Source organism: Dipodomys merriami, unplaced genomic scaffold (genome assembly GCF_024711535.1).
Source record: "Dipodomys merriami isolate MVZ:Mamm:240054 unplaced genomic scaffold, mDipMer1.0.p SCAF_68, whole genome shotgun sequence".
Lineage (NCBI taxonomy): Eukaryota > Metazoa > Chordata > Mammalia > Rodentia > Heteromyidae > Dipodomys > Dipodomys merriami.
Window position 1 is genome coordinate 3,669,621 of NW_027206268.1, and position 24,419 is coordinate 3,694,039.

Sequence of the window (24,419 nt, forward strand, 5' to 3'; positions counted from 1 at the left end):
CTTTTCCCTCAAAAAAATAACTGACAGGCCTGGAAATAAGACCCTGAGTTCCTTAACTGTACTGCACAAATCCCCACACCCCAAACAAACAAAAACCAGCGGACTTGCCTCAAAGAGCCAAATCTGTCACTTCCTATATGGCAAATCGTGTCTTTCTCTGAGTTTACAAATTGAGCCCAGTGATTGGTTCAGTGTTTGCACAGTGTTACTGCTATATAGCTATACCTAATGTGTTTGTAACAGTAGCTTGGAAAGAACATGCCTAGGTATTTGAGTTGGTATTTCCCTAAGTGTTTCAGAGTACACCTATTTCCATAATAATGGGATTTCTAATTTCCTTTTCATTCTGGAGGTTGTGGAAGCTGCATGAAATTTGATGATAAAATAGAAGATTTTAGATCTTCAGCAAACCTCATTATGGATTGAATAATGATACAACATCCTACATACAGGAAAATAAGTCCATTCAGAGTATAAGACCAAGGAAGGCCTTTTGCTCAGCATTTAGTTAATTTGCATACAGTGAGTGGTTAGGGAGGAAGCTCCAGCTTCTGGGAGGCCCACTGGACAAGTCTCAGTCACCTGACCTAGAAACCAGAGAAACAGGCAGAGGTGAAGTTACTCACAGCGTGATCACACATGGAAGAATGGCGATCTGTTGAGCTAAAACCTGTCTTCAGAATGCTTATTGCAGTGTGGCTGTTATGTAGGACAGAAGGACAGGCACAGATTGGGTAGCAGCTCATGTTGTGATCTGCTTGCTCCTTACCTCTTGGCCATTAGCTACACTGCGGCTGAATTGGTGCCAAAGAGGTCTCTGTGGCTTAGGAGGTAGTTTCCGTCCTTTGTGTTAAGATGAGCATCAGTAAGGCCTCTGGTGCTTGAGGTTGAAGGTAACCGTAGGGGAGAGAGACTCCAGAGAGCTGGAAAGGAAGGAAGTGAAGTAAGATGGAGGTAAACACCGGGAGGAATTAGCTAGGTCAGTGACCTGGCCCTCCTTCAAATCCCTACTGTGAAGTCATGATTCCATTTCGGTGGGAGCAGCGCCCAGCTGTTGGACTTTGCCAAAACAAAAGGCAGGAGAATAGTCAGGGCTGGTGGTGCACACCTGAAATCTCAGCCCTTGGGAGGCCAAAGCTGAAGGATCAAGTTAGACGAGGTGGAGGCTGGTCTGCGCTGTGTAGTAACATAGTAGTTTTTTTTGGGGGGGTGGGGGGAGGCAGGAGTCCGGTCGTGGGGCCTGAACTCTGGGCCTGGGCGCTGTCCCTCAGCTCTTCAGCTCAAGGCTAGCGCTCTACCACTTGAGCCACATCGCCACTTCTGGCTTTTTTCTTTTCTTATGTGGTGCTGAGGAATCGAACCCAGGGCCTCATGCATGCAAGGCAAGCACTCTACCACTGAGCCACCTTCCCAGCCCCAACATAGTAATTTTTATAGACCAAGGTCAAAGGCCTTGTCTAGAAGATAACTCAACAGAGCTCCGCTGGAGTTTGGTCATAGACATATCTAGATTACCCTTAGCAGCTCTCTGCTTCAGACTACAAATGTGTGCATCGTGCCTGGCTTTTTTTTTTTTTTTCCTGCCAGTGCTGGGGCTTGAACACAGGGCCTGGGTGCTGTCCCAGAGCTTCTTTTGCTCAAGGCTAGCACTCTTCCACTTGAGCCACAGCGCCACTTCCGGTTTTCTAGTGGTTTTATTGGAGATAAGAGTCTCTCGGACTTTCCTGCCCAGGCTGGCTTTGAACCACTATCCTCTGATCTCAGCCTCCTGAGTAGCTAGGATTACAGGCGTGAGCCACCGGTGCCCTGATTATGTACTGAGGAATCTGAACTCAGGACTTCATGTGTGCTAGGCAAGCACTCTACCACTAAGCTACCTTCCCAGCCCATGCCTGGCCTTTTAATACTGTTAATGATTAAACCTTTTTATTTCCTATTAAAGTTTGTCACTTATGTTGTCTTTTTGAAGCAGCTTGTTTAATCAATTCTTCATCAATTTTCAACTTCATTGATTGCTACTTTTTCTTCACTTCTGCTTGCTTTAAGTTTATTTTGCTCCTTTTTTTCCTAGGTTCCCGAGGTGTGAGGGATTAGAAAACTCATTGGAGGATTTTCTTCTTTCTGATTTAGTGTTGTAAGTTTTCCTTCCAGGCACTCTTTCAGTTTACAGCCAGTGATCTCTTGAGGGACAAGTTCTGAACCAGGCCAGAGCTCATTTCCCCTTACCAATTTCTAGTTCCATTCTGTTGCCAGCCAAGAGGTTCAAGGTCAGACTGTATGATTTCAGTTCACTGCAATGTGTTGAGGGCTCATTTTATGGCCCAGGTGATGTGATAGATTGCTGTCCTCTTTTTACACACTTGGAAGTATGCGTGTTTATTCTGTTTGGCGGCAGAGGATTGTCTCCATGTTAGTTATATCCTGTTGGTGGACTGTGTTGTTGGGGGTGTCTTTTGTACCTGTGCTCATTTTCTCTGGGCTAAGTAAAGATTCTGGCTCCTAAATTGGGCTCTCTACCATCTAGCAGATACGCTGATGCATGTCTAGTTCTCTGAAGGGTTGGAAGTCTGGGTTTGTTACTTGGACTTTGATCTTCTGGGTGGGGCTGCCTTTTTTTTTTTTTTTTTCTTGTGGTATTGTCTGAAAGCTTTCTGTTTTGCCCAGCTATCCTGTTTGGGGCCTGTTATCTGGAGAGCTGGGGCTGCTGTGGACTTTGTGCGGCTTTCTGTGCCTGACTCACCCCCACGCACGTGCTTACGCACGCACCCTACATGTCAGGCAAAAGTCACCGTGAGGGAATTGCCACTCTGTCGTGGCTGGAGTCTTGAGGGCTCTGGTTGCCTTCTCCTCAAGTTCAAAGCTTCCTTCTGTGTGCAGTTTCATTTGTTCTTAGCTAGAGGGCTAGGGAAAGGCCAGCTTCCCTTTTCTCCCAGAATTGCAGGTCCTCTTGTCTAATTTGCTTTCACATTCTGTATAAAGCAGGACTGGCTGTATTTCCCTAATGGACAGCGAGCAGCAAATCTGGTATGAGTTATTAATTCTACCACTATATGCAAAGTTCTCATCTGCTTGCATGACAATTGCATGTTTATTTTATTTTATCTTTTTGCCAGTCCTGAGGCTTGAACTCAAGGCCTTGGGCGCTGTCCCTGAGCTGCTTTTTGCTCAAGGCTAGGGCTCTACCATTTGATCCACAGCACCACTTCCCGCTTTTTCTGTTTGTATGGTGCCAAGGAATCGAACCCAGGGCTTCATACATGAGAGGCAAGCACTCTACCACTAAGCCCCATTCCTAGCCCCTATTTTCATGTTTATACAGTGTGGTTAACTCCCTCTAGCTCTGTGTGAACCACATGATTTGACATTGGTGCCCAGTTTCCATCCCCACCAACCCATTGACATTGAATCTGCATACTAAGAATCAGATGTAAAGTTTCTTCCAAGACTGCATCTTGTTGAGCTTTGTATGTGAAATAAACACACAGAAATGGTGCTACGTGAGAATTGTGTTGTGAAAATTAAATCAGTTGATTTGAAAAGATTTATTAAAATGTCCTTGCTTTTCAAGCAAATCAGGGCGACACCTTTATTGTTTGGGGGCAATGTGCAGAAGCAAATGCCTTCTATATTTAGAGCAAATATCACCAGTGCTTTGAAGTGCTTTCATTTTAAAAAAAGGCCTACCCTAGAGCTTGGAGCTGTGCATCAGGGAAGAGGGCTTCCAGGGCCACCTCTTCTATCCGTCAGTGTCCTGCGGTATATTTGTTTCTGTATTTGTATTTTAGTATTTTCAACTCAGTGTTTTATCCACACCTTGGTGTCTTACAATTAAGTTTGCCTGTAGTGGAAACTTTTAGTCGCAAATACCAGAAAACTCAACTGAAAATGATTTCCCCCAGTAAAGAAATTTCTCAGCTTACAGTACTTATTTTATCAGCCCTGGCTCCATTTTCCCAGCAACTGTCCTTTCACTAGCTTGTCAGATTCCTATTCCAGCTGGTAACAAGAGGGCTACAGTAGTTCCATTCTTCAGCTCTATCTGCCTATGAAAAAAAAAAATCCTGAAAGTCTCCTACAGTGTTTCTCAAGAGCCAGTTTTCCCAGGAGTTTTTTTTAGCATGCTGTGTCCTGTGTCCCCATTGACCTTCAGGGCATTAGTTTGAACAGCCCAGCAAGGGAAAGATTGTCCCCATTGGATTCTTTACTCCTAGCTATCCATTAAAAAAGGGACACGGGTAAGTTTTCCCAAGTAGTAATGGTTGCTTGACATTTTAGGTTAATTAAATACAGTAGGGGTCCAAGTGCTTCTAATTTTTTTTTTAAGTTTAGCATGTGATTCTAATATCAAATAGGGCTTTAATTCATCCAGGGTTATCCCTGAAGCTAGAGTCCTTCCCTGCAAATTACATGGCTAAAATAATAATAGCGAACGTAATCTGAATGCTGTTTGGGAAGGAAGCATTGAATGCCGGGTATTGTTAGGACGCCAGTTCTTCCATTTTCTAAAATATTGGTTGCCAGTTTTAGATGTTTAGAGTTACTTTTCTACATAAACTTTGAAATGAGTTTGTCAGGTTTCAGAATCGATTTCAGTAGACCCTACAGTTAATTCTATTAGGCTTAATAGATTAATAAATTTGGCTTAATTGGGTGGCAGTGAGCTCAGGGAAGGAACCAGAGTCAGTGCAAATGTCTGTGAAAGTCTTTCTGCTGCTGGCTTTGCTGTTGCTCATGACTGTAACTTTCTTACATTGTGTGAGTAATGAAAAGTGGTTATTTTGAAGAAATTTTAAACAGAAAAGCTGGGGAAAACATAAATTATGTGTTTGATCCTTGATCTTACGGCCAGGATACTGTTCCTGTGCTGCTTTTGCTCAAGGCTAGGGTTCTGACACAACTCCACGTCAGGCTTTTTAAATAGTTCATTAGAGAGAAGCGTCTTATGGACTTTCCTGCCTGGGTTGGCTTTGAACCGTGATTCTCAGATCTGAGCAGCCTCCCCAAGTAGCTGGGAGTCTACATGAGCCACTAGTGCTTGGCTCAAATATATATATATATATATATATATATATATTTTTTTTTTTTTTGTGAAAATACTGTATAGAGGGGTTACAATTACATGGGTAAGATAATGAGTACATTTCTTATCAAGCATTGTAGCCTCCTCCTTTGTTTCCCCTTCCCATCCCTTTGCCTCAAATATTAATAATTATTATTTTTTGTACTTTACTCATCAGTGTTTTTGAGCACCACAGCATCCCCTCCCCTTTCTTTGACTTTGAGGCTTTGCGTACTTCAAAATGTATACAGTATACTTGATTGTCTGCGCAAGATGAATTCTCAATTAAATTGAACCTCTTGCGTGACGTTAAAATACTGGCTTTGTTGTTGAGAAAAGAGATTGCTAGTCAATGTCCAAAACAAAAAGTTAAATTTACTTGCTTGCTCAGCAAGGCATATGCAAAATAATCTCTCTGAAGAAAGCAGAATTCTCACGTAATGAGATTGGCTTATGGTTTTTTTTCTTTGTTCTAAAATACTCCTATAAATTATTATAGATTTTCTCCATAATTTTTAACAGACCTTGTCTGTAAACTCTTGTGGTCCTGATATTTTCACTACAAATTCAATTTTATTACTTTTGTTATTTGTCTATAAATTTGTTTCATTGTCTTCAGATGTATAGGTGAAATTGTTTGTAATAGTACCAAGCCTTCTTTTTTTATTTTATTTTTTTGTCGGTCGTGGGGCTTGAACTCTGGGCCTGGGCGCTGTCCCTCAGCTCTTCAGCTCAAGGCAAGCGCTCTACCACTTGAGCTACAGCGCCACTTCCGGTTTTCTGGTGGTTTATTGGAGATAGGAGTGTCACGGTCTCTCCTGCCCGGGCTGGCTTTGAACCGCGATCCTCAGATCTCAGCCTCCTGAGTAGCTAGGATTACAGGCGTGAGCCACCAGCGTCCGGCTATACCAAGCCTTCTTAATGCTGGCAAGGTCTATGCTTGTCACTTCATTTCATTCCTGGTATTTAGGCATTCCTTTTGAATGCCCATCCCCTCTTTTGGTGCTACTGAGGATTGAACTCTGGGCTTTGTGCTATTTTTTTTTTTTTTGGGTCCGGTCGTGGGGCCTGAACTCTGGGCCTGGGCGCTGTCCCTCGGCTCTTCAGCTCAAGGCTAGCGCTCTACCACTTGAGCCACAGCACCACTTCCGGCTTTTTTCTTTTTGCTTAGGTGGTGCTGAGGAATCGAACCCAGGGCCTCAGGCATACAAGGTGACTCTACCACTGAGCCACCTTCCCAGCCCCAGGGCTTTGTGCTTATTAGGCAAGTGCTCTACCACTTGAGCCACATCTGTAGCCATTTTTTGCTTTAGGTTGTTTTCCAGATAGAGTTCATATACTTTTGCCTCTGAATAGCTGGGATTGCAGGTGTGTACCACCATGCCTGGTTTGATGAGATGGAATTTTGAATTATTTTGCTTTGGCTGGCCATGAGAGAACTGTCAATTTCATTACCTTAACAAGAACTACCTTTCCTTATACTGAGCCTTTCAGGTCTGTCTGTATTTTGTTGCATTACATTCTGCTTTTATTTCTTATTTCTGTCCTACTCCTTTCTTGTTTGTTTTAGAAGCTTCTACTTTTCTCTTTCCTTTTTGTTTCTCTCCTATTAGTATGTGTGTATGAGAAAGAGAGAAGGGGGAGGGAGAGGGAGAGAGGGGGAGAGAGAGAGAGAGGGAGAGAAGGTATGTGCGCACCAGTCCTGGGACTTGAACTAAGGGCCTAGCGGCTGTCCCTGAGCTTTTGTGCTAAAGTCTAGTATTCCCACTTGAGCCACAACTCCACTTCCAGCTTTTTTTTGGTGATTGGAGATAAGAGTCTCATGGACTTTCCTGTCCCATTGCTGGCTTGGAACTACAAACATTCTCTCTCAGCCTCTTGAGCAGCTAGGAGTACATGTGAGCTACTAGCATTGGGCTTTCCCTCTTTTTTTTTTTTTTTTGGTGCTAGAGATTGAATCCAGTACCTTGTAGATGCTTAGGCCAGTGCCTTATTCTACGTTCCAAACTGCTTAGGATATATACTCAGTCTAGTAATTTACTTTTAGCTTTTCTTGTTTTGAGGGGAGGACCAGGGGGAATAGAGATGAATTCTTTTTTTTTTTTTTAATTTTATTTTATTTGTGTTTTTTTTTTTTTTTTTTGCTCGGTCGTGGGGCTTGAACTCTGGGCCTGGGCGCTGTCCCTCAGCTCTTCAGCTCAAGGCGAGCGCTCTACCACTTGAGCTACAGTGCCACTTCCGGTTTTCTGGTGGTTATTGGAGATAGGAGTCTCACAGTCTTTCCTGCCCGGGCTGGCTTTGAACTGTGATCCTCAGATCTCAGCCTCCTGAGTAGCTAGGATTACAGGCGTGAGCCACCAGCGCCCGGCTTTATTTTATTTGTGAACATACTGTACAGAGGGGTTACAATTACATGGGCAGGATAATGCGTACATTTCTTACCAAGCATTGCACCCCCCTCCTTTGGTTTACCCTTCACATCCCTTCCCAGCCTCCCCCCTCCCCCCCAGTCCCAATCCTTCTCCTTCTCCCCCCCTCCCCCCCCAGAGATGAATTCTTGAGGGCTAAACACTCAGTCTACCACTGAGCTACACGGATAGCTTGGGGTTTTGATAATGTGATTCATCTGAAACTAAGCATCTCCTGCTTCACAGTCCTTTTGCTACATCCACAGTGTCTCTGATTGTTTTATTCCTGAGATAACTATGTTAAAAATTGTTCTGTGTGATAATAGATTTGTTGCTTGCTCCTTATGGTGTTCTACAGTTAGTTTTGTTCCTATTTATAATAAAGTACTGCTCAAAAAGCTTCTGTTTGGTGTGGAACTTAAGTTGCAATCTTGCCTGTGTATTGAGTATAGAACAGTAATGTTTGTATAGTGAACTTTATTGCCAGCAATAGCTTTTGCCTTACTTTATATGTGAAATTAATGTGGCAATGCAAATTTAGTTGTGTTTGTGTGTGCACGTGCATGTGGAACTGGGGCCTGAACTCAGTGCTTCATGTTCTTGGCTTTTCTGTTCATTACTGGCACTACCATTTGAGCCACACTTCCATTTCTGGCTAGTTCATTGGAGATAAGTGTCTTGGATTTGTCTGCCTGTCTGGCTTAGAACTTTGGTTCTCAGATCCAGCCTCCTCAATAGATAGGATTACAGGGGGATGCTACTGGCTAAGTTTTATTTCGTTTAGTTTTTGCTTCGTATAGTTTTTCCTATATTTTTACTCTGAACTTGTGGTGATATAGTAGGTTCTGACTATGCCAACTTTCTATGAAAGTATTTTCTGTGTGTTACAGGGCTGGAAAGATGGCGGAGGAAGTGGTGGTGGTAGCTAAATTTGATTATGTGGCCCAACAAGAACAAGAGCTGGATATCAAGAAGAATGAGAGATTATGGCTTCTGGATGATTCTAAGTCCTGGTGGAGAGTTCGAAATTCAATGAATAAAACTGGTTTTGTCCCTTCTAACTACGTGGAAAGGAAGAACAGTGCTCGAAAAGCATCTATTGTGAAAAACTTGAAGGATACCTTAGGTAAGTTGTTTTGTATGAAAAGAGAGAATACCTTTCTATTAAATGGATTCTGGATTTTAAGTCTTTGTACACAATTCTGAGAGTTGACTTGGAAAGGTCAGGCGTGGCATTTCAGTAGTCTGGGTTTGGCTCACAGCAGTTGTTCAAGCCAGGAGACTGGTGAAGGTCTTCCATATTAGCAGTTTCTGTCACTCTAGGCCCAAGTTCAAAGGTCAAGTGATAATGAGCAGAGCTCACATACTCATCATACCATATTGGCAATGAGCTCCTTGAGTCATGATGCCCATTGGAAACTTAGAGGAAAATACTGGCTCTAGCTAAAGTCAAAAAAGTGAGTAAGATGTAGAATTACCTCCCTGGACATGGACTTCAAGCAATTTATTTTGGCATGTAATGGCTTAACATTTTTTTTTTTTTTTTTTTTTTTTGGGTCTGGTCGTGGGGCCTGAACTCTGGGCCTGGGCGTTGTCCGTTGTCCCTCAGCTCTTCAGCTCAAGGCTAGCGCTCTACCACTTGAGCCACAGCGCCACTTCCGGCTTTTTTCTTTTTGCTTATGTGGTGCTGAAGAATCGAACCCAGGGCCTCAGGCATGCCAAGGCAAGCGCTCTACCACTGAGCCATCTTCCCAGCCCCTGGCTTAACATTTTTTAAAGCGGTTTTCTTCTATTTGATGTGAATTTTAAACGTGCGTCATTGTTAACACCCATGGGACTGATGTCTTTGCTATTTTTTGTTTTTTTTTTTGTTTTAATTTCACCTTCCTGATTCCTCTTAACATTTTTGTTTGTAAGTTTTTGCTGGCCTTTTTTTGGGGCCGGATTCAGTCGAGTCTACTTTACCCTGGCTTGGCAAGGTAGATAGGAAGGAAGTAGGTATGGGCGAATACTGCCTTTTTCTTCTGAAACTCTTCTTAGCTAACAGGAAGGAACTGGGAGAGACAGGAATTAATTTTGGTATCAGGCAGGCATGCTGCTACTTTAGGGTTCTTATATATGTAGAAGAATTTCCCCTCGCAGGACCACGGTAGCATAGTTAACAAATGTGAAATATTTAGTACTTTATATTACTTTGTGCTTTATTTTTATTGTTATTTTGTATTCAAGGTTGTTGTTATTGCAGTTATTCTAGTTTGCCAGCAATAGAATCAAATGTCTTAAGATAGCAGGAACTATAATGCAAATTCAAAACAAGTCCTCCATAAAATTTTTGGAATATGAACTTCTTGAACTAGACATTTTCAGTGTGCTGAAGGTGACCACCATACCATTTAACTACCCAGATTAGTAACTAAATTGTCAGACATTAAACTTTATAAAACTGGGAAACCTCTGCTAGCTTTTATTTCAGACAGTATTACTGCTACAGCTGCCTATATTCTATGGTGTTGGAAATGTTGGTTTTCTTTTAATGATTTAAAATTATAGTTGCCTTAATATTTCGTCTGAAATAAGTCTTAACTATAAAGCCATCATGATTGACTTGTTTTACAAGTTCTTTTATAGTTTAGAGGGAAAAGTTTTTGGAAAGAGGAACTGCGCTGGCTTGGGCTTGGGCCAGGTCACGTGGGGTGGGTGTGGGAAGTTTCAGTGTTGCTGAACCGACCAGGAAGCCTTGAAGAATTATCCTGGGCTGCGTTTAACTAGTTGACCAAGGACAACGCGGAATTTTATTCAGAATGGATTGGTTAAGCGTCTTTAAAGACTTTTTCAGTAAGTTATGCTGTTTGATAAATCCATACTTGTTCCAGTTTTTGAATTAGTTTTTTTTTGTTGTTGTTGTTAATTTCAAGAGAAATTCTGTGAAGAAAATTGTTGGGTTTATATAAGCTGGTGCTTTGGTTTATGTAATAGAAGCAAAATGATGGGTGAGATATCATATGTTTTTAGCTTTAATTTGTAAATGCAATCATTTAAAAATGGTTTAGTGTGAATGTTTAGGAAGTTGGGAGTAGATGTGGATAATTTGGATTTGATGTAGTTTTAATTCAGTAACCTTCAACCTAGTACAGATATCTGAAGTGAATTAAGTCCATTTAAAACATATTAAAAAACCTTTTTTCAGTAACAATTAGAGAACAGTTTTCTTTATTCTTGACCTTTGAATTAACTTAACAACATTTACAACTTTTTTATTCAGACTTTGTAGCCACGATGTAACAATAACATAATCAAATCCACTGGTAAACTGCTAATACCGGTTTGCTCAAGCCTAAGCCATGCATGTCTGGTGGCCTTTTTTTTTATTATTATTATATTCTAATCTCTTTGAACATTTGCTTGGTATTTCTACAAAAATGAACGGACAAATTATTATAGCAGTCCCTTATGTATGAAGGGCTTAAGAAAACAAGAGTAACTGATGAGATGGGGCGGAAAGGAGGATTGGTTCTATTGAGGAACTGTAATGGTAGTGTGAGGAGCTTTGATCACCAAGTGAATTCTGCTGCATAACTTGCGTTCACTTATTGAAGACATAATAAGATTTTGGACCTTGCCATTTCCAGCGCTTGAATTACTTTGCTCTTTAAAGAACTTATTAATTTGTTCACTGACACATTTTTATTGCGAGTACTTCAAGCCAGATGAATCATAAAGCAAAAAACTTGTACTAATTCTCACAGAACTTAGGTCCTTATCAGGAGTTAGATGACTACTATTGTTAGGCTTTTTATTAACAGTGCAGTGAATTTCATATCTAGGTGTAGTCATAGGTAATATTGATCATAAGTCAAACAAATGCTATACAAGGAATATAAAAAGATTATATTATACCATTAATATAGTGATTTCCTATATATCATTTACCAATGCAATGATAATAGTATTTACTGTGTCTTAAGAAATTAATGATTGCGTTAGGAATGTGGCTCAGTGCTAGAGTGCTTGCTTTGCATGCATTAGGCCCTGGGTTCGTTTCCTTATCATCATATAAACAGATAAAGCTGGGAGTGGCGCTCTGGCTCAAGTGGTAGAGTGCTCAGCTTTGAGCTGAAGAGCTGAGGGATGGTGCCCAGGCCCAGAGTTCAAGCCCCATTTTGACCAAAAGAAAAAAAAAAAAGATTAACCATTAACTTCTATCTCTCTTTTTTTTTTTTTTGGTCAGTCATGGGCCTTGAACTATGGGGGTGGGCGCTGTCCCTCTGCTCTTCAGCTCAACTGGAGTGCTCTACCCTTGAGCCACAGCGCCACTTCCAGTTTTCTGGTGGTTTATTGGAGATAAGAGTCTCATGGACTTTCCTGCCCCAGCTGTCTTTGAACCACCATCCTCAGAGCTCAGCCTCCTGAGTTGCTAGGATGACAGATGTGAGCCACTGGTGCCTAAATTACTGGTTATTCTTAAAAGCATTTGTGGTCCAATTGCCAGTATTTGAGAATTGTAATGAAAATCCTTCTTCAGTCTCCGCAGCACCCCCAAATTAAATTTTGTCAGGCAGCTTGTCAGACTTCGTTCATTCACCTAATCTTTCAGTGGACTTAAAGAATGAAGGAGCCGGGTGCCAGTGGCACCCACCTATCCTCACTACTCAGGAGGCTGACCTGAGAGTCATGGTTCAAAGCCAGCCTGGGCAGAAAAGTTCCTTTGAGACTCTTATCTCCAGTGAACCACCAGGAAATCAGAAGTGACACTGTGGCTCAAAGTGGTAGAGTGAAAATTTTGAGCAAAAAGAGCTCAGGGACAGAGCCAGGCCTTGAGTTCAAGGCCCATGGCCAAAAAAAAAAAAAAAAAGAATAAAGGAAACAGGATATATGCTCTTGTATAACAGCCAGAATGCTCTTGGAAACAAAAATTGCACAGGGTTTTAAATAAAACAACAAATAAGCAGAACATTATTTCGTGTAGACATGAGAAAAAATTTAAATCATTTTAGTGGGAAGAATACCATATATTTGTGTCTAGTTTTGCTCCCAAATAAACCATGAACTAGCCTTGTGGCTTAGAGCATATAACGAAACCATTGCTGATTTCCTGTTCTTTGTTATGGAGAGAGTTGAGTAAGACCAGATGATCCTGGAAAGTACATGCTGATTCTAAAAAGTCCTGTAGTTCTGGTCAGCAGCTACTTCTGTGTGTCACAGGAGTCAGGATATCTGTGAAAGAAGGGGAGACAGAATCATGGTAAAGTTCTCTGAGGGGAATTAGAAGATGCAGAAATACTTAGATGCAGAAATACTTACATTGGGTCCATTTTATTAAACAATTACTCAGTGATAAATGATGAAAGGAAATGTCATGCTTAAGACAAGATTAGAAAAGCATGCTCAGAGACAGGTGTGAGGGAGACTTCAGTGGTCAGTGGTGGTCTTTGAAGATGCAGTGTCTGTTGGGCGGAGACATTCAGAGCAGTTCCGGCCAGCATTGCTCAGGCCCCACCCCCATTCCTCATTGCTGAGTACTATGGGGTGTACAGTCTTCCCTGATATTATTTTCTATTGGGAATTTTAACATTTGTACCTCTTGGCAGTGGAAGGATTTGGTTATCTCCATCCCCACCCCTTTGTTCTCTGCAGCAGGCAGGAAGGCCTTTCTGGATCTGTGCCTTTTTGGCATGTACACAGTTTTTACTTCTCATTTCACCATGACCCACCCATCTCCCTGCTGGCTGCCTCCTTCTGACATTGTTTGCATAGAAACTTTATGATGGTCACTAAGAACTCAGTGTCAGGTCAGGTACCTAGCTTTGAAAGTGGACCACCAAGCCGGGCGCTGGTGGCTCACGCCTGTAATCCTAGCTACTCAGGAGGCTGAGATCTGAGGATCGCGGTTCAAAGCCAGCCCGGGCAGGAGAGACCGTGAGACTCCTATCTCCAATAAACCACCAGAAAACCGGAAGTGGCGCTGTAGCTCAAGTGGTAGAGCGCTCGCCTTGAGCTGAAGAGCTGAGGGACAGCGCTCAGGCCCAGAGTTCAAGCCCCACGACCGACAAAAAAAAAAAAAAAAAAAGAAAGTGGACCACCAATAATTATTTCTTACAGTGATATTGGAAGTAATAGCTGATTAAAAAAAAAACTGAAAAGATTGATTAAAAATGTAGCCTGGTAGGTGCAGAATTCTCCTTATGGTACACAGTGGGCATCTGTTGGTACTAGGTAGCTTGTTCACTTGGGATGCCTACATTTTCCCCCTAATGCTGAGAAGTAAGCCCAGGTCCTGGCAGGGGCTAGACAAGCATCCTCCCATGCTGTGACACCTCGGGTTTGTGGATGCACAGTTTCACTATGTTGCTTAGGATGGCGTGGGACTGAGATCCTCCCGCCTCTTCCTCCTGAATGTGAGGATTTTCTCTCCCAGTCGCCCTGCCCAGTTTGGGGTAGATTACTTGAACCACAGTATTGAGAAATGTGAATGCTTCCCAGTACTGGCACAGCAGGGATTTGGAAAGCAGGTTACACAGGAAGGGTTGCGAGTGTAGAGGCTGTCTCAGGAGAGAGTTAGCCCAGAAATGGAGGGTTCCCAGCACCAGGTTCTTTAAAACTTGATCTTGCTGGCCACTGGTAGCTTATGGCTGTAATCCTAGCTACTCTGGAGGTTAAGATCTGAGCATCGTTCAAAGCCAGCGTGGGCAGGAAAATTTGCGAGACTCTTTACCTCCAATGAACCTGTGGAAGTGGAGCTGTGGCTCGAGTTGAAGGAAAAAATTTGGACAGTGTCCATGTCCTGAGTTCAAGTCCTTGGATGGGCACAACAAAACCCAAGAACTGAAGGGCGTATATATTGTTCTGGTTAAGAGGCACCCAACATTACTGTGGGATGGAAATGACTAATAATCATAGTGTAGGGAAGACTGGAAACTACTAATTTTTAAAAAGTTAGTTATTTTTGCGGGGTACTGAAGCTTGAACTCAGGGCCTGAGCATTGTCCCTTGGCTAAAGGCTTGAGCCACAGCTCCAAGCCAGCTTTCCACCATTTCTCCTGCCAACCTGTTTTCTCCTTAGATCTAAAGTGAGTGTCTTGTATATAGCTTAGAAGTGCATTAAAAAACAAAGAAATCAGGCTGGCACCGGTTCTCACGCCTGTCATCCTAGCTACTTAGGAGGCTGAGATCTGAGGATCATGGTTCAAAGTCAGCCTGGGCAGGAAAGTCCATGAGACTCTTAACTCCAGTAAACTACCAAAAAACCAGATGTGGCGCTGTGGCTCAAGTGGTAGAGCGCTTGCCTTGAGCTGAATTGCTGAGGGACAGCGCCCAGCTTTCTGTCTTTTAATTGGAGAGTTTAATTCATTTCTGTTTAGAGTAATTACTGATAGGGACTTACCTTTATTTTTTGTTCCTGTAATATACTTGTTCCTTATAATTTCTCTATTACTGCCTTCTTATTTTTGATGGTATACTGTTTTGCTACCCTTCTCATTTCTTTGTATATTTCTTGTATTTCTTAGTTTTCCTCCAGACGTTACCCTGGGGTAAGAGTTAACATATTTTAAAATATAAACATATTTATATTTTAAATCATGTGGGAAATCAAAAGAACCTACAAGTCCCAAACGGAATACTAGTGATTTTATGTTTACCCATGTAGTGTCCTGATTTACCATTGTTCTTAACTTCTGCAGATGACTTCAGATGTCTGTTTGGTATCATTTTAGTCTTTTTTCTTTCTCATTTCAGTGTGAAAGACTTCCTTTCATATTTCTTACAACAACTCTAGTAATAAGTTCCTTCAGTTTTTGTTTATCTAAGAATGTTTTCTTCATATTTGGAAGATAATTTGACTTTCTGAACTTTTTTTAATGTGCTAATTCTGGGCCCTTGAACACCGAGTGTGGGTGCTTTCCCTAAGCTGTTTTGCTCTATCACTTGAGCCATATCTTCATTTCTGGCCTTTTTTTTGTATTTAGTTGGAGATAACGGTCTCACAGCCTTTCCTGCCTGGACTGGCTTTGAATGGCAATCCTCAGATTTCATCTCCTGAGTAGCTAGGATGACACGTGTGAGCCACTGGCTAAGTCTATATTCTTCACTCATATATATGGCTACTAGAGTCTGTTTTATTTGCTTAGTAGTCACCTAGTATTTCACATTGCTTGCTTAAACTCCTAAAGCCAAATGAAAACGTAAGGGGAACCCACCCTCCCTATTTATTTATTGGTTGGTTGTGGGGCTTGAACTCTGGGCCTGGGCGCTATCCCTCAGCTCTTCAGCTCAAGGCCAGCGCTCTACCACTTGAGCCACGGTGCCACTTCCAGTTTCTTGGTGGTTGATTGGAGATCAGAGTCTCCCGGGCCTTCCTTTTGGTGTTTTCTTGCTTTCCCTGAGCCTATGCCCAGCCCTGATCACATGGCAAGGCCTTCTTGTTCACCAGTGTACACAGGAACTTTCTCAACTCCTCATCTCCCCTGTATAGCCGTCCCCATCCTCTTCTCTCTGAGGTGTCTTGAGCTGCCCGTTCCTTGTCCCAGTCTTTCTTTGCCCCCCAGGCTGCCACATGAATCGGTGGCTTTTGGTAAAAGCTACCTAGGAAGACACCCAAACCCTGGGTGAGAATCGCCAAACCAGGTGAACCTCAGGCCAGCCATCGTGCTGCTGCTTCAGGGAACTGTCAGACGAGCTGAAACCTACCCTCACAATTCTCTTTTAAGAACAAGATCTGTAGTGCTCCCTCTGGCATTAGGAGTACATATAGAGGCTTGAAAACACTGCACAGAATGGAAGAGCCTTTTTACACTCTGGTTGCCTCCTTCTCTTTTCAAACAGGCATTGGAAAAGTGAAAAGAAAACCCAGTGTTCCAGACACAGCATCTCCTGCCGATGATAGCTTCGTGGACCCAGGGGAGCGTCTGTATGACCTCAACATGCCCGCCTATGTGAAATTCAACTACATGGCCGAGAGGGAGGACGAGCTGTCCCTGATCAAAGGGACGAAGGTGATCGTCATGGAGAAGTGCAGTGATGGCTGGTGGCGGGGGAGCCACAACGGGCAGATTGGATGGTTCCCATCCAACTACGTGACCGAAGAAGGGGACAGTCCTCTGGGCGACCACGTGGGTTCTCTGTCCGAGAAACTAGCGGCAGTTGTCAATAACCTAAATACCGGGCAAGTGTTGCACGTGGTACAGGCGCTTTACCCATTCAGCTCATCCAATGATGAAGAACTCAATTTTGAGAAAGGCGATGTCATGGATGTTATTGAAAAGCCAGAAAACGACCCTGAGTGGTGGAAATGTAGGAAGATGAACGGAACGGTTGGTCTGGTGCCAAAGAACTACGTGACTGTCATGCAGAATAATCCATTAACCTCAGGCCTAGAGCCATCACCCCCACAGTGTGACTACATTAGGCCTTCCCTCACTGGGAAGTTTGCTGGCAATCCTTGGTATTACGGCAAAGTCACCAGACACCAAGCAGAAATGGCATTAAATGAAAGAGGACATGAAGGAGACTTCCTCATTCGCGATAGTGAATCTTCGGTAAGTTATTTCGCAAAGGTAAATGGAAATAGAGCTCTGGGTAATTTTTTTTTTTTTTTAAAAGAACTGGTTGCTGGTGGCTCATGCCTGTCATCTTGGTTACTCAGGAGCCTGAGATTTAAGGGTTGTGGTTCAAAGCCAGCCTGGGCATGAAAGGTTGTGAGACTTATCTCCATTTAATGGCTAGAAAACTAGAGAAAGTGGTAGAGTGCTAGCCTTGAGCAAAAGAGCTCAGGGATGGCCTCCAGGCCCTAAATTCAATCCCCATGACCAACCAAAAAAAGGAAAAGAAAAGAAAGGTAAGTAGAAATAGAGCTTGGGGTATTTTTTTAAAAAAAGAGATGTGTGATCACCTGTTGAGATGTGTGGATCACCCATTCAAAGCCAGTTCAGCAGGAAAGTCTGTGAGACTCTTGTCTCCAGTTGACCACCAAAAAAAGCTAAAAGTGGAGCAGCCATGGCTCAAGTGGTAGAGCATTAGCCTTGAACAGTAAACCTCGGGGACAGTGCCTGGGCCCTTTGTTCAAGCCCTAAGACTGGCACAAAGTAAAAAAGGATTGGAGAGTTTAAGTAGCTTTCTTAATGTTTGTAAGCCAAGGGCTAGTCATAAATGTTTCTGAAGGTAAAGTCAGCATTCTTTCCAACTGTAGTTATTTAGTTTTTATTAACATACATTAGTTATATAAAGAGGTTTCACCACCATTTCCACATGTGTACAATGAATCCTAGTCACGCTCTTTAAACCCATTTGTTTTTTTTTTTAATTCTGTTTTTTGGGTTTTTTTGGGGGGGTAGTGGGTCTTGAACTCTGGGCCTTGGCTCTGTCCCTGACCCTTTAGTTCAAGGCTAGTGCTCTACCTACTTGATCCACAGCGCCACTTCTGGTTTTCTGGTGACTAGTTGGAGATAAGAATCTCAGGGACTTTCCTTCCCAGGCTGGCTTTGAACCACAATCCTCAGATCTCAGCCTCCTGAGTAGCTAGGATGACAGGTGTGAACCATCAGTGCCCAGCTTTGTTAGTTTTTTAAAAATTAGCTTTAGTTGTACGAAGTTAAAAGTTTCATCAAGTTTCATTTGTCCATGTTTATACATGGAGATAAACTAGCTCAGTGGTTTCATCCTTATTCACCCTCTTCCTTAGCCCTCCCCTCTCCAGCTGGTGCTCCTGTTCCCCAAGATAGTGTTTATTATGATGGTATTTTAGGCATGCATATATTTTGTTCAGAATAACCCTACTGCTTTCTCTTTCCCTGACCTCCAGCCCCCTATTGATCCACAGCTTACACTGAGATTCCTTCTGCCGCTTCCTCCATACCAACTTCATCTCTTGTGAACAAAAGAGCTGTAGCCTGATGCTGTCTGGCATTATTTGGCCTTGACCAGTTATGTTAGTTTTGCATTCCTGGAATATTTTCTGAGGCGTTAAACTGATAAGTAAGTGGAAAAAAACTGAGAGTAGAATAATGCCCTAGATTAGACTGGAAAAGTGTTTGTCATATTGCACTTAGATGCAGTATATAAGAAGATACCACTGTAGGAATTCTAAATGTAAAAAGTTGACATTTAAATTCGTTGTTCAAAAGTTAAAATACACTTTTTGTTACATACCTCAAAAACCTATTTTAACACTTTGAAATGCACTTTCAGTAAAAGGTAAGTTATATTGAAGTACTAGAAAAACATCCATAAAAATGGAGTCAGTTATTTGGACTCGTGCACATTTGCGTGGATCTTAAAATTTGATAACACTCATTTTCCTTAATATTGTCCTTATTTCTTGATAGATGATGTCATTGCTTTTATCCTTATCAGTTCACAATTAGTATTGTTTTGTGTGAATGTAGCTGTACAAAAAAATGAATGTACTAATCGGGTGTTGGTGGCTCACGCCTGTCATTCTAGCTACTCAGGAGGCTGAGATCTGAGGATTAAGGTTCAAAGCTCGCCTGGCCAGGAAACTCTGTGAGACGCTTATCTCCAATAAACCACCAGAAAACTGGAGTGGCGCTGTGGCTCAAGTGGTAGAGCAATAGCCTTGAGCTGAAGAGCTGAGGGACAGCACCCAGGCCCAGAGTTCAGGCCCCATGACTGGACCAAAAAAAAAAAAAAAAAGAATGTACATATATTTGTACAAAAGATTGAAAGAAAATGTTTATGTTTAAAGAGATTGAGATTAATTGAACTTCCTAATGAACAATTTGGAGAGCTGCATTTTCTGTTAAATCATGATCTGAAGCATTGTTTGAAGCTTTGGCAGTAACTAAAGAGAAGAGGCACCTGAGGTTTTAATGTAGACTGAAATTCAGTTGAGGAAGAAGATAGCTTTAACATAGAATGTACAGATTTTCTTGGGAGCAGAGTATAGATATTAGGTGGAATATGCAGTTATATTTAATAATATAATTTTTAAGCTAATGGTCTTGAATAGGCATATTTTTTTTGGCCTGCATGACACTTTATTTAAACATTTCAGTTCATTGCTAGTATCTAAGTATTAGGGAATTGTATATAAAAATACAGACTTCAGATTTCTCTTAAAATTGGAAGCCCATCATTGGCAGGTCTTGAGTTAGTCTGTAGATTCTTCAAGGCAGGAATCATGGGTGAAGTATCCACTGTCTTTAGGTTAGGCAAACACTGTCATTCTGTCTGTCCATCACCCTGATACCTGTTAACATTACTCTTTAGACTCTTAGGGGCTCTTGAGTTTGTGGCTTCTAGAATTTAGGTGTATTTCTCCAGTAGTCAGGCTGAAGCTCTCTTACCTAAGGTAGTGGACTTAAGGATTGGCTGTGGGTTTCATGCTATGGCCATGAATGTTCTGAAACTTGACTGAGTCCTGTCCCTGACTAGATGAATAACATTGGGTAAGCTAGCTTCTCTGTGCCTGAGTTCTCATTTGTAAAAAGTATTTGTCTTGAGTAAGGGAGATTGTGTGTGTGTGTGTGTGATCAAGTGTGGTGCCTGGCACTTGGTAAGTGTTCAGATTTTATCAATTAATGGTTTAGTATAAAAATGATGATACAGCTGGGCATCAGGAGGCTGAGATCTGAGGATCACAGTTCGGAGCCAGCCTAGGCTGGAAAGTCTGTGAGACTCTTGTCTCCAGTTAACCAATGAAAAAAAAAAGCTGGAAGTGAAGTTATGCCTCAGGGCTAGAGGGCTACCCTTGAGCCAAAGAAGCTCAGGGACAGTGCCCAGGCCCTGAGATCAAGCGCCAGGGCCAGCTTTAAACAAACAACAAAACCATATAAGCTTCCAAATGTTTACTGTTACTTGTTTTTTTAATTTTCTCTTTTAGCCAAATGATTTCTCAGTATCACTAAAAGCACAAGGGAAAAACAAGCATTTTAAAGTCCAGCTCAAAGAGACTGTCTACTGCATTGGGCAGCGAAAATTCAGCACCATGGAAGAACTTGTAGAACATTACAAAAAGGCGCCAATTTTTACAAGTGAACAAGGGGAAAAATTATATCTTGTCAAGCATTTATCATGATACTGCTAATCAGAAGTGACTGCTGTACAGCTTTGATTCTCGTCGTACAATTGAAGATGAGGAAAATAGTGATCCAGTCTGCTTGATTGGATATTACTGTTTCTAACTCTGTATGAGAATTGACTATAATATATAAGTATTTTTATTATAACCCAACCCATACATACATACTACATTTGCAATGCATTTGCATAGAACAAGTCCTTATCGTAGGTCTTGTATTTTACTGTTTTCTTCTTGCAGTTTTTGTCTTTGCTTCTAATATTAAGGTTTTGTATTTTGAAAAAAAAATCAAATGATGCAGCTTAGAAATCTTTATAAGGAAGTTCCTTATTGCCTTTCCTTTATTTCCTTGTGAAGATACCTTGTTAGTTTTGTCACGGACTCTCTTCATATAAAATTATATATGGGATATGCTAAAATAAATTTCTTGAAGAGTGTTAATCTTTTTTTGTGACTAAATAGCAATAATAAATGGAAAAATTAGAAAATATTGCATTTATCACAAATGTAAATACCAGGTATGTTGTATGTGCCATTATTAAAAATTATTCATTGTCTTCAGTGTACCACAAAACGGGTGTGACATAGGGTAAAAAATGTTCAATTTAGCCGGGTGCCGATGGCTCACGCCTGTAATCCTAGCTATTCAGGAAGCTGAGATCTGAGGATCACGGTTCAAAGCCAGCCCACACAGGAAAGTCTATGAGACTTATCTCCAATAAAGGACTAGACAACCAGAAGTGGCACTGTGGCTCAAGCAGTAGAGTACTCGCCTTGAGCTGAAGAGCTGAGGGATAGCACCCAAGCCCTGAGTTCAAGCCCCATGGCCGACAAAAAAAAAAAAAAGAAAATGTACAATTTGAATTTATAACTTTTGAAACAAAAAAAAAATCACTAAATTCTTAAGAATGCTGAGTGATTTTTCCCATCTAGTTTTGGAAGGAATAAAGCAGTCTGAGTTATCTAGCTTTTAAAAGTGAAAATGATAGCTCTAATGTCACTTTCCTCCTACTGTTACATTCCAAAGTTGTTTTAGGGTGAAGTGAGACAAGATAGAAAGCTGAGGAGGCAGGAAAATTACAGTGTTTTTAGCAAACATTAAAAAGAGTGAAGACTGAGAAATTAAAACCAGGAAGTGCATTTCTGAATGACAGTTCCATGATGATCACATTTATTTAGGATTGATTGTGTGACCATCACTGGTGGTTCCGGCCCATAATCCTAGCAACTCATGAGGCTGAAATCTGAGGATTGTGGGTCTAAGCCAGTTTGGGCAGGGAACTCCATGACACTTACCTCTAGTTAACCACTAAAAAGCAAGATGTAGAATGGTGGCTCTAGTGGTAGTGTGCTAGCCTTGAGCATAAAAGCCTAGGAACAGTGCTAGGCTTTGACTTCAAGCCCCAGGACTGGAACACACACACACACACACATTTGAAGACTGATTAATTTGCCACGGAGTGGCAGCCCTGGTTTTTCCTACAAAAATAATATCAGTAAATATTAATACATGAAGGCATTTTTTTTTCATTTTTATTAATTTTTTTCTAAAAACCTTTTAGTTCTTACTATATTTGAGTTTTTGTTGTTGTTTTTTTTGGTTTATTAAAGGTATTTATTATGGGCACGAAAGTGCTATGTACTTTTATCTTCGTTTTTTTCTGTGACATCCCCTGAGTATTATAAGTTGAGCACAGTACTTTTACATGCATCTCATCATGCATGTTAGCATGTGTACCTAGCATGACTGAAGGCTCCCACAGATCCATCATTAAATGTTGCAAGAAGGCTGAGCACACTGCCAGTATCTGAAGAACAAAAAGGCCTAGGAGATGAGCAGCTTAGCTTGTGAGAAAAAGTCATCTGTATAGGTACGTGGCACGTAAATGCTTTCCAGCTGTAACGCTGTTGGGTAATTCAGAAGTTGCAAAGGTTACCACGGTGTATGTGTATGTTAATCTACCCCCCCCCCCCCCCCCCGCAGATTCAACTCTTCCTTTTTTTCTTTCCTTCTTGTCAAAGAAGTGTGGAATTTCACCCTCATCTCTTAGTGCCTGGATTGGAGGTAAGCCAGCCATCTGCCTTAGACAGGAACGTACCACTGTTCAACCTGTACATGTGGAAGAAGGGACTGTAGCAAAGAATGGGAGTCTTCGTCTAAAGTTCAAAGTACCATTTCCTTTTAAAAAGTAAGAAGCCGACCGCAGCATTTGATTTGCCCTGAGTTAATCCGCCAGAACCTGTGTTTACAATGAGGGCCCACTGGGGAAAAATGGAAATAAAATAAAGTCTCCTAAACCTTACCCCCCTTCAGTGTCTTGTCTCCATGTGTAGTTATGCTCCTCTCCTGTATTTCCTCTTACATGAAAATTTTGTCTTGGAATCTGGCAGTTTTTCAGAAATACTTCAATGTCCAAATGATAAAGAGTTTAGCATTAAACTTTTAACCTCTTTGTTTTCAATACTTCGCCAGAAGGTGAGTAATACAGCTGTTTTTCAAGTGTCTCCTTAACTGCTCACTTTTTTCCCCTTGTAAAACAGTCTGTTGTGTAGGATGGTTTTTATTTTTTCAATGCCACATTGTCAGTTCTGAGGAAATGCATTATTTGGTGCTGTTGCAAATTTGGAGGGAGCTGGCGAGCTGGTTCTGTTGGCGGTAGCAAGATGTTACTCAACTCTTTTATTTTGAACACAATTGACAAGCAAAATATGCACACTCCACACCCTAAATTCTTGTTGCTACATGATTACCTAAACCAAACGATTGAGAAAATGTGTATTTCTAATTTAGTAATGAAGTGCTCTTTTGATCTGAAAGAATATACAGTTTATAAACAAGTGAACACTTGTTTTCTGAGCAGAGCCTAAACTGGTGGAGTTTTCAATTGCTATAAAGAAGTGTACGTTTTTATTTACCATATTCACTGAAGTTAAAAAAAAATTTTTTCCCCTGTCTGTTGTACTGCTTAACCTCAGGGCCTGGCTGCTGTCCCTGAGCTCTTGCTCAAGGCTAGTGCTCTACCAATTTGAGCCATAGCGCCACGTTGGATTTCTTGTGGTTAATTGGAGATAAGTCTCTCACAGACTTTCCTGCCCAGGCTGGCTTTGAACCATGATCCTCAGATCTCAGCCTCCTAAATAGCTAGGATGGCAGGCATGAGCCACTGGCACCCAACCACTGAACTGTTTATTTTTAAGAATATTTGCTGACTAGAACACTCTGATTATATCAAATATATCAAAATTGGCCTGACCTACACACTAATAGTTAATTCCAGGTCTTATTTTTGCAGTGCTAACAACTGAACTCCAGCACGAGGAGGACACGTGCTCAGTAATCACTGCTGCTGATTTTCAGATGTTTCCATTAGAATAACAAGCTTGGAGCAGGGGGAAAAAATGATCTCACTTTTGTGAAATAATGTGGCAAAACTGATTGGCAGTTACGAGTAACAAGGCACAGAACACAATTGCCTCCGATTTGTAGCTCATGGATGACTTTGAAACTGGGAAACAAATGTAAGTACATACTTTAAAAAAAAAATGCCTCTAAGATATTTGCTGGCTTTAAAGAAGTAAAGTTGACCTCGGATATTTATATTGTAAGATGCTGGAGAAACTGCAGATATCCTTGGGAAAAGGGCGGAGCCAGTGTCTGCCCCGTTGTAAGTGTACTGTTTCATCCAACAGCTCTTTGGCTTGGGTGTTACTGTGATAGGCAGGTAGTTTTAATGAATTAGCTAAAGAAAGAACTAGCAAGGTGCAGCTGAGGCCATCCACAACCACCATGAAGGAGATCGCTCCAACTGGAAGCTTCCTTTGTGGATCCCTAGGCCAGCTCAGAAGACGGTCAGACTGCAGAGGCCTAGTGGTAATAGACTGCCTTCCTGGCACTGCCTTGTCCTCATTCTTTTAACTC

At 41.6% G+C, this 24,419-nt stretch overlaps 1 protein-coding gene across 3 annotated transcripts in view; it reads left to right on the forward strand.

The window, feature by feature from the left end:
- Positions 1-22,803, forward strand: part of Nck1 (NCK adaptor protein 1) — a 38,388-nt gene extending 15,585 nt beyond the window's left edge. Inside the window, exons 1-4 of one of the 3 annotated variants that reach the window (XM_070005478.1) lie at positions 4,217-4,235; positions 8,358-8,593; positions 16,288-17,000; positions 20,303-22,803. In XM_070005478.1, the coding sequence (XP_069861579.1) occupies positions 8,368-8,593; positions 16,288-17,000; positions 20,303-20,497 (1,134 nt within the window). In that variant the 5' untranslated portion in view covers positions 4,217-4,235; positions 8,358-8,367 and the 3' untranslated portion in view covers positions 20,498-22,803. Of the gene's footprint in view, positions 1-4,216; positions 4,236-8,357; positions 8,594-10,198; positions 10,303-16,287; positions 17,001-20,302 lie in introns of those variants that run through there. The other 2 variants (XM_070005479.1, XM_070005477.1) reach the window with 2 other exon arrangements.
- The last annotated feature ends 1,616 nt before the right edge of the window (positions 22,804-24,419 follow it).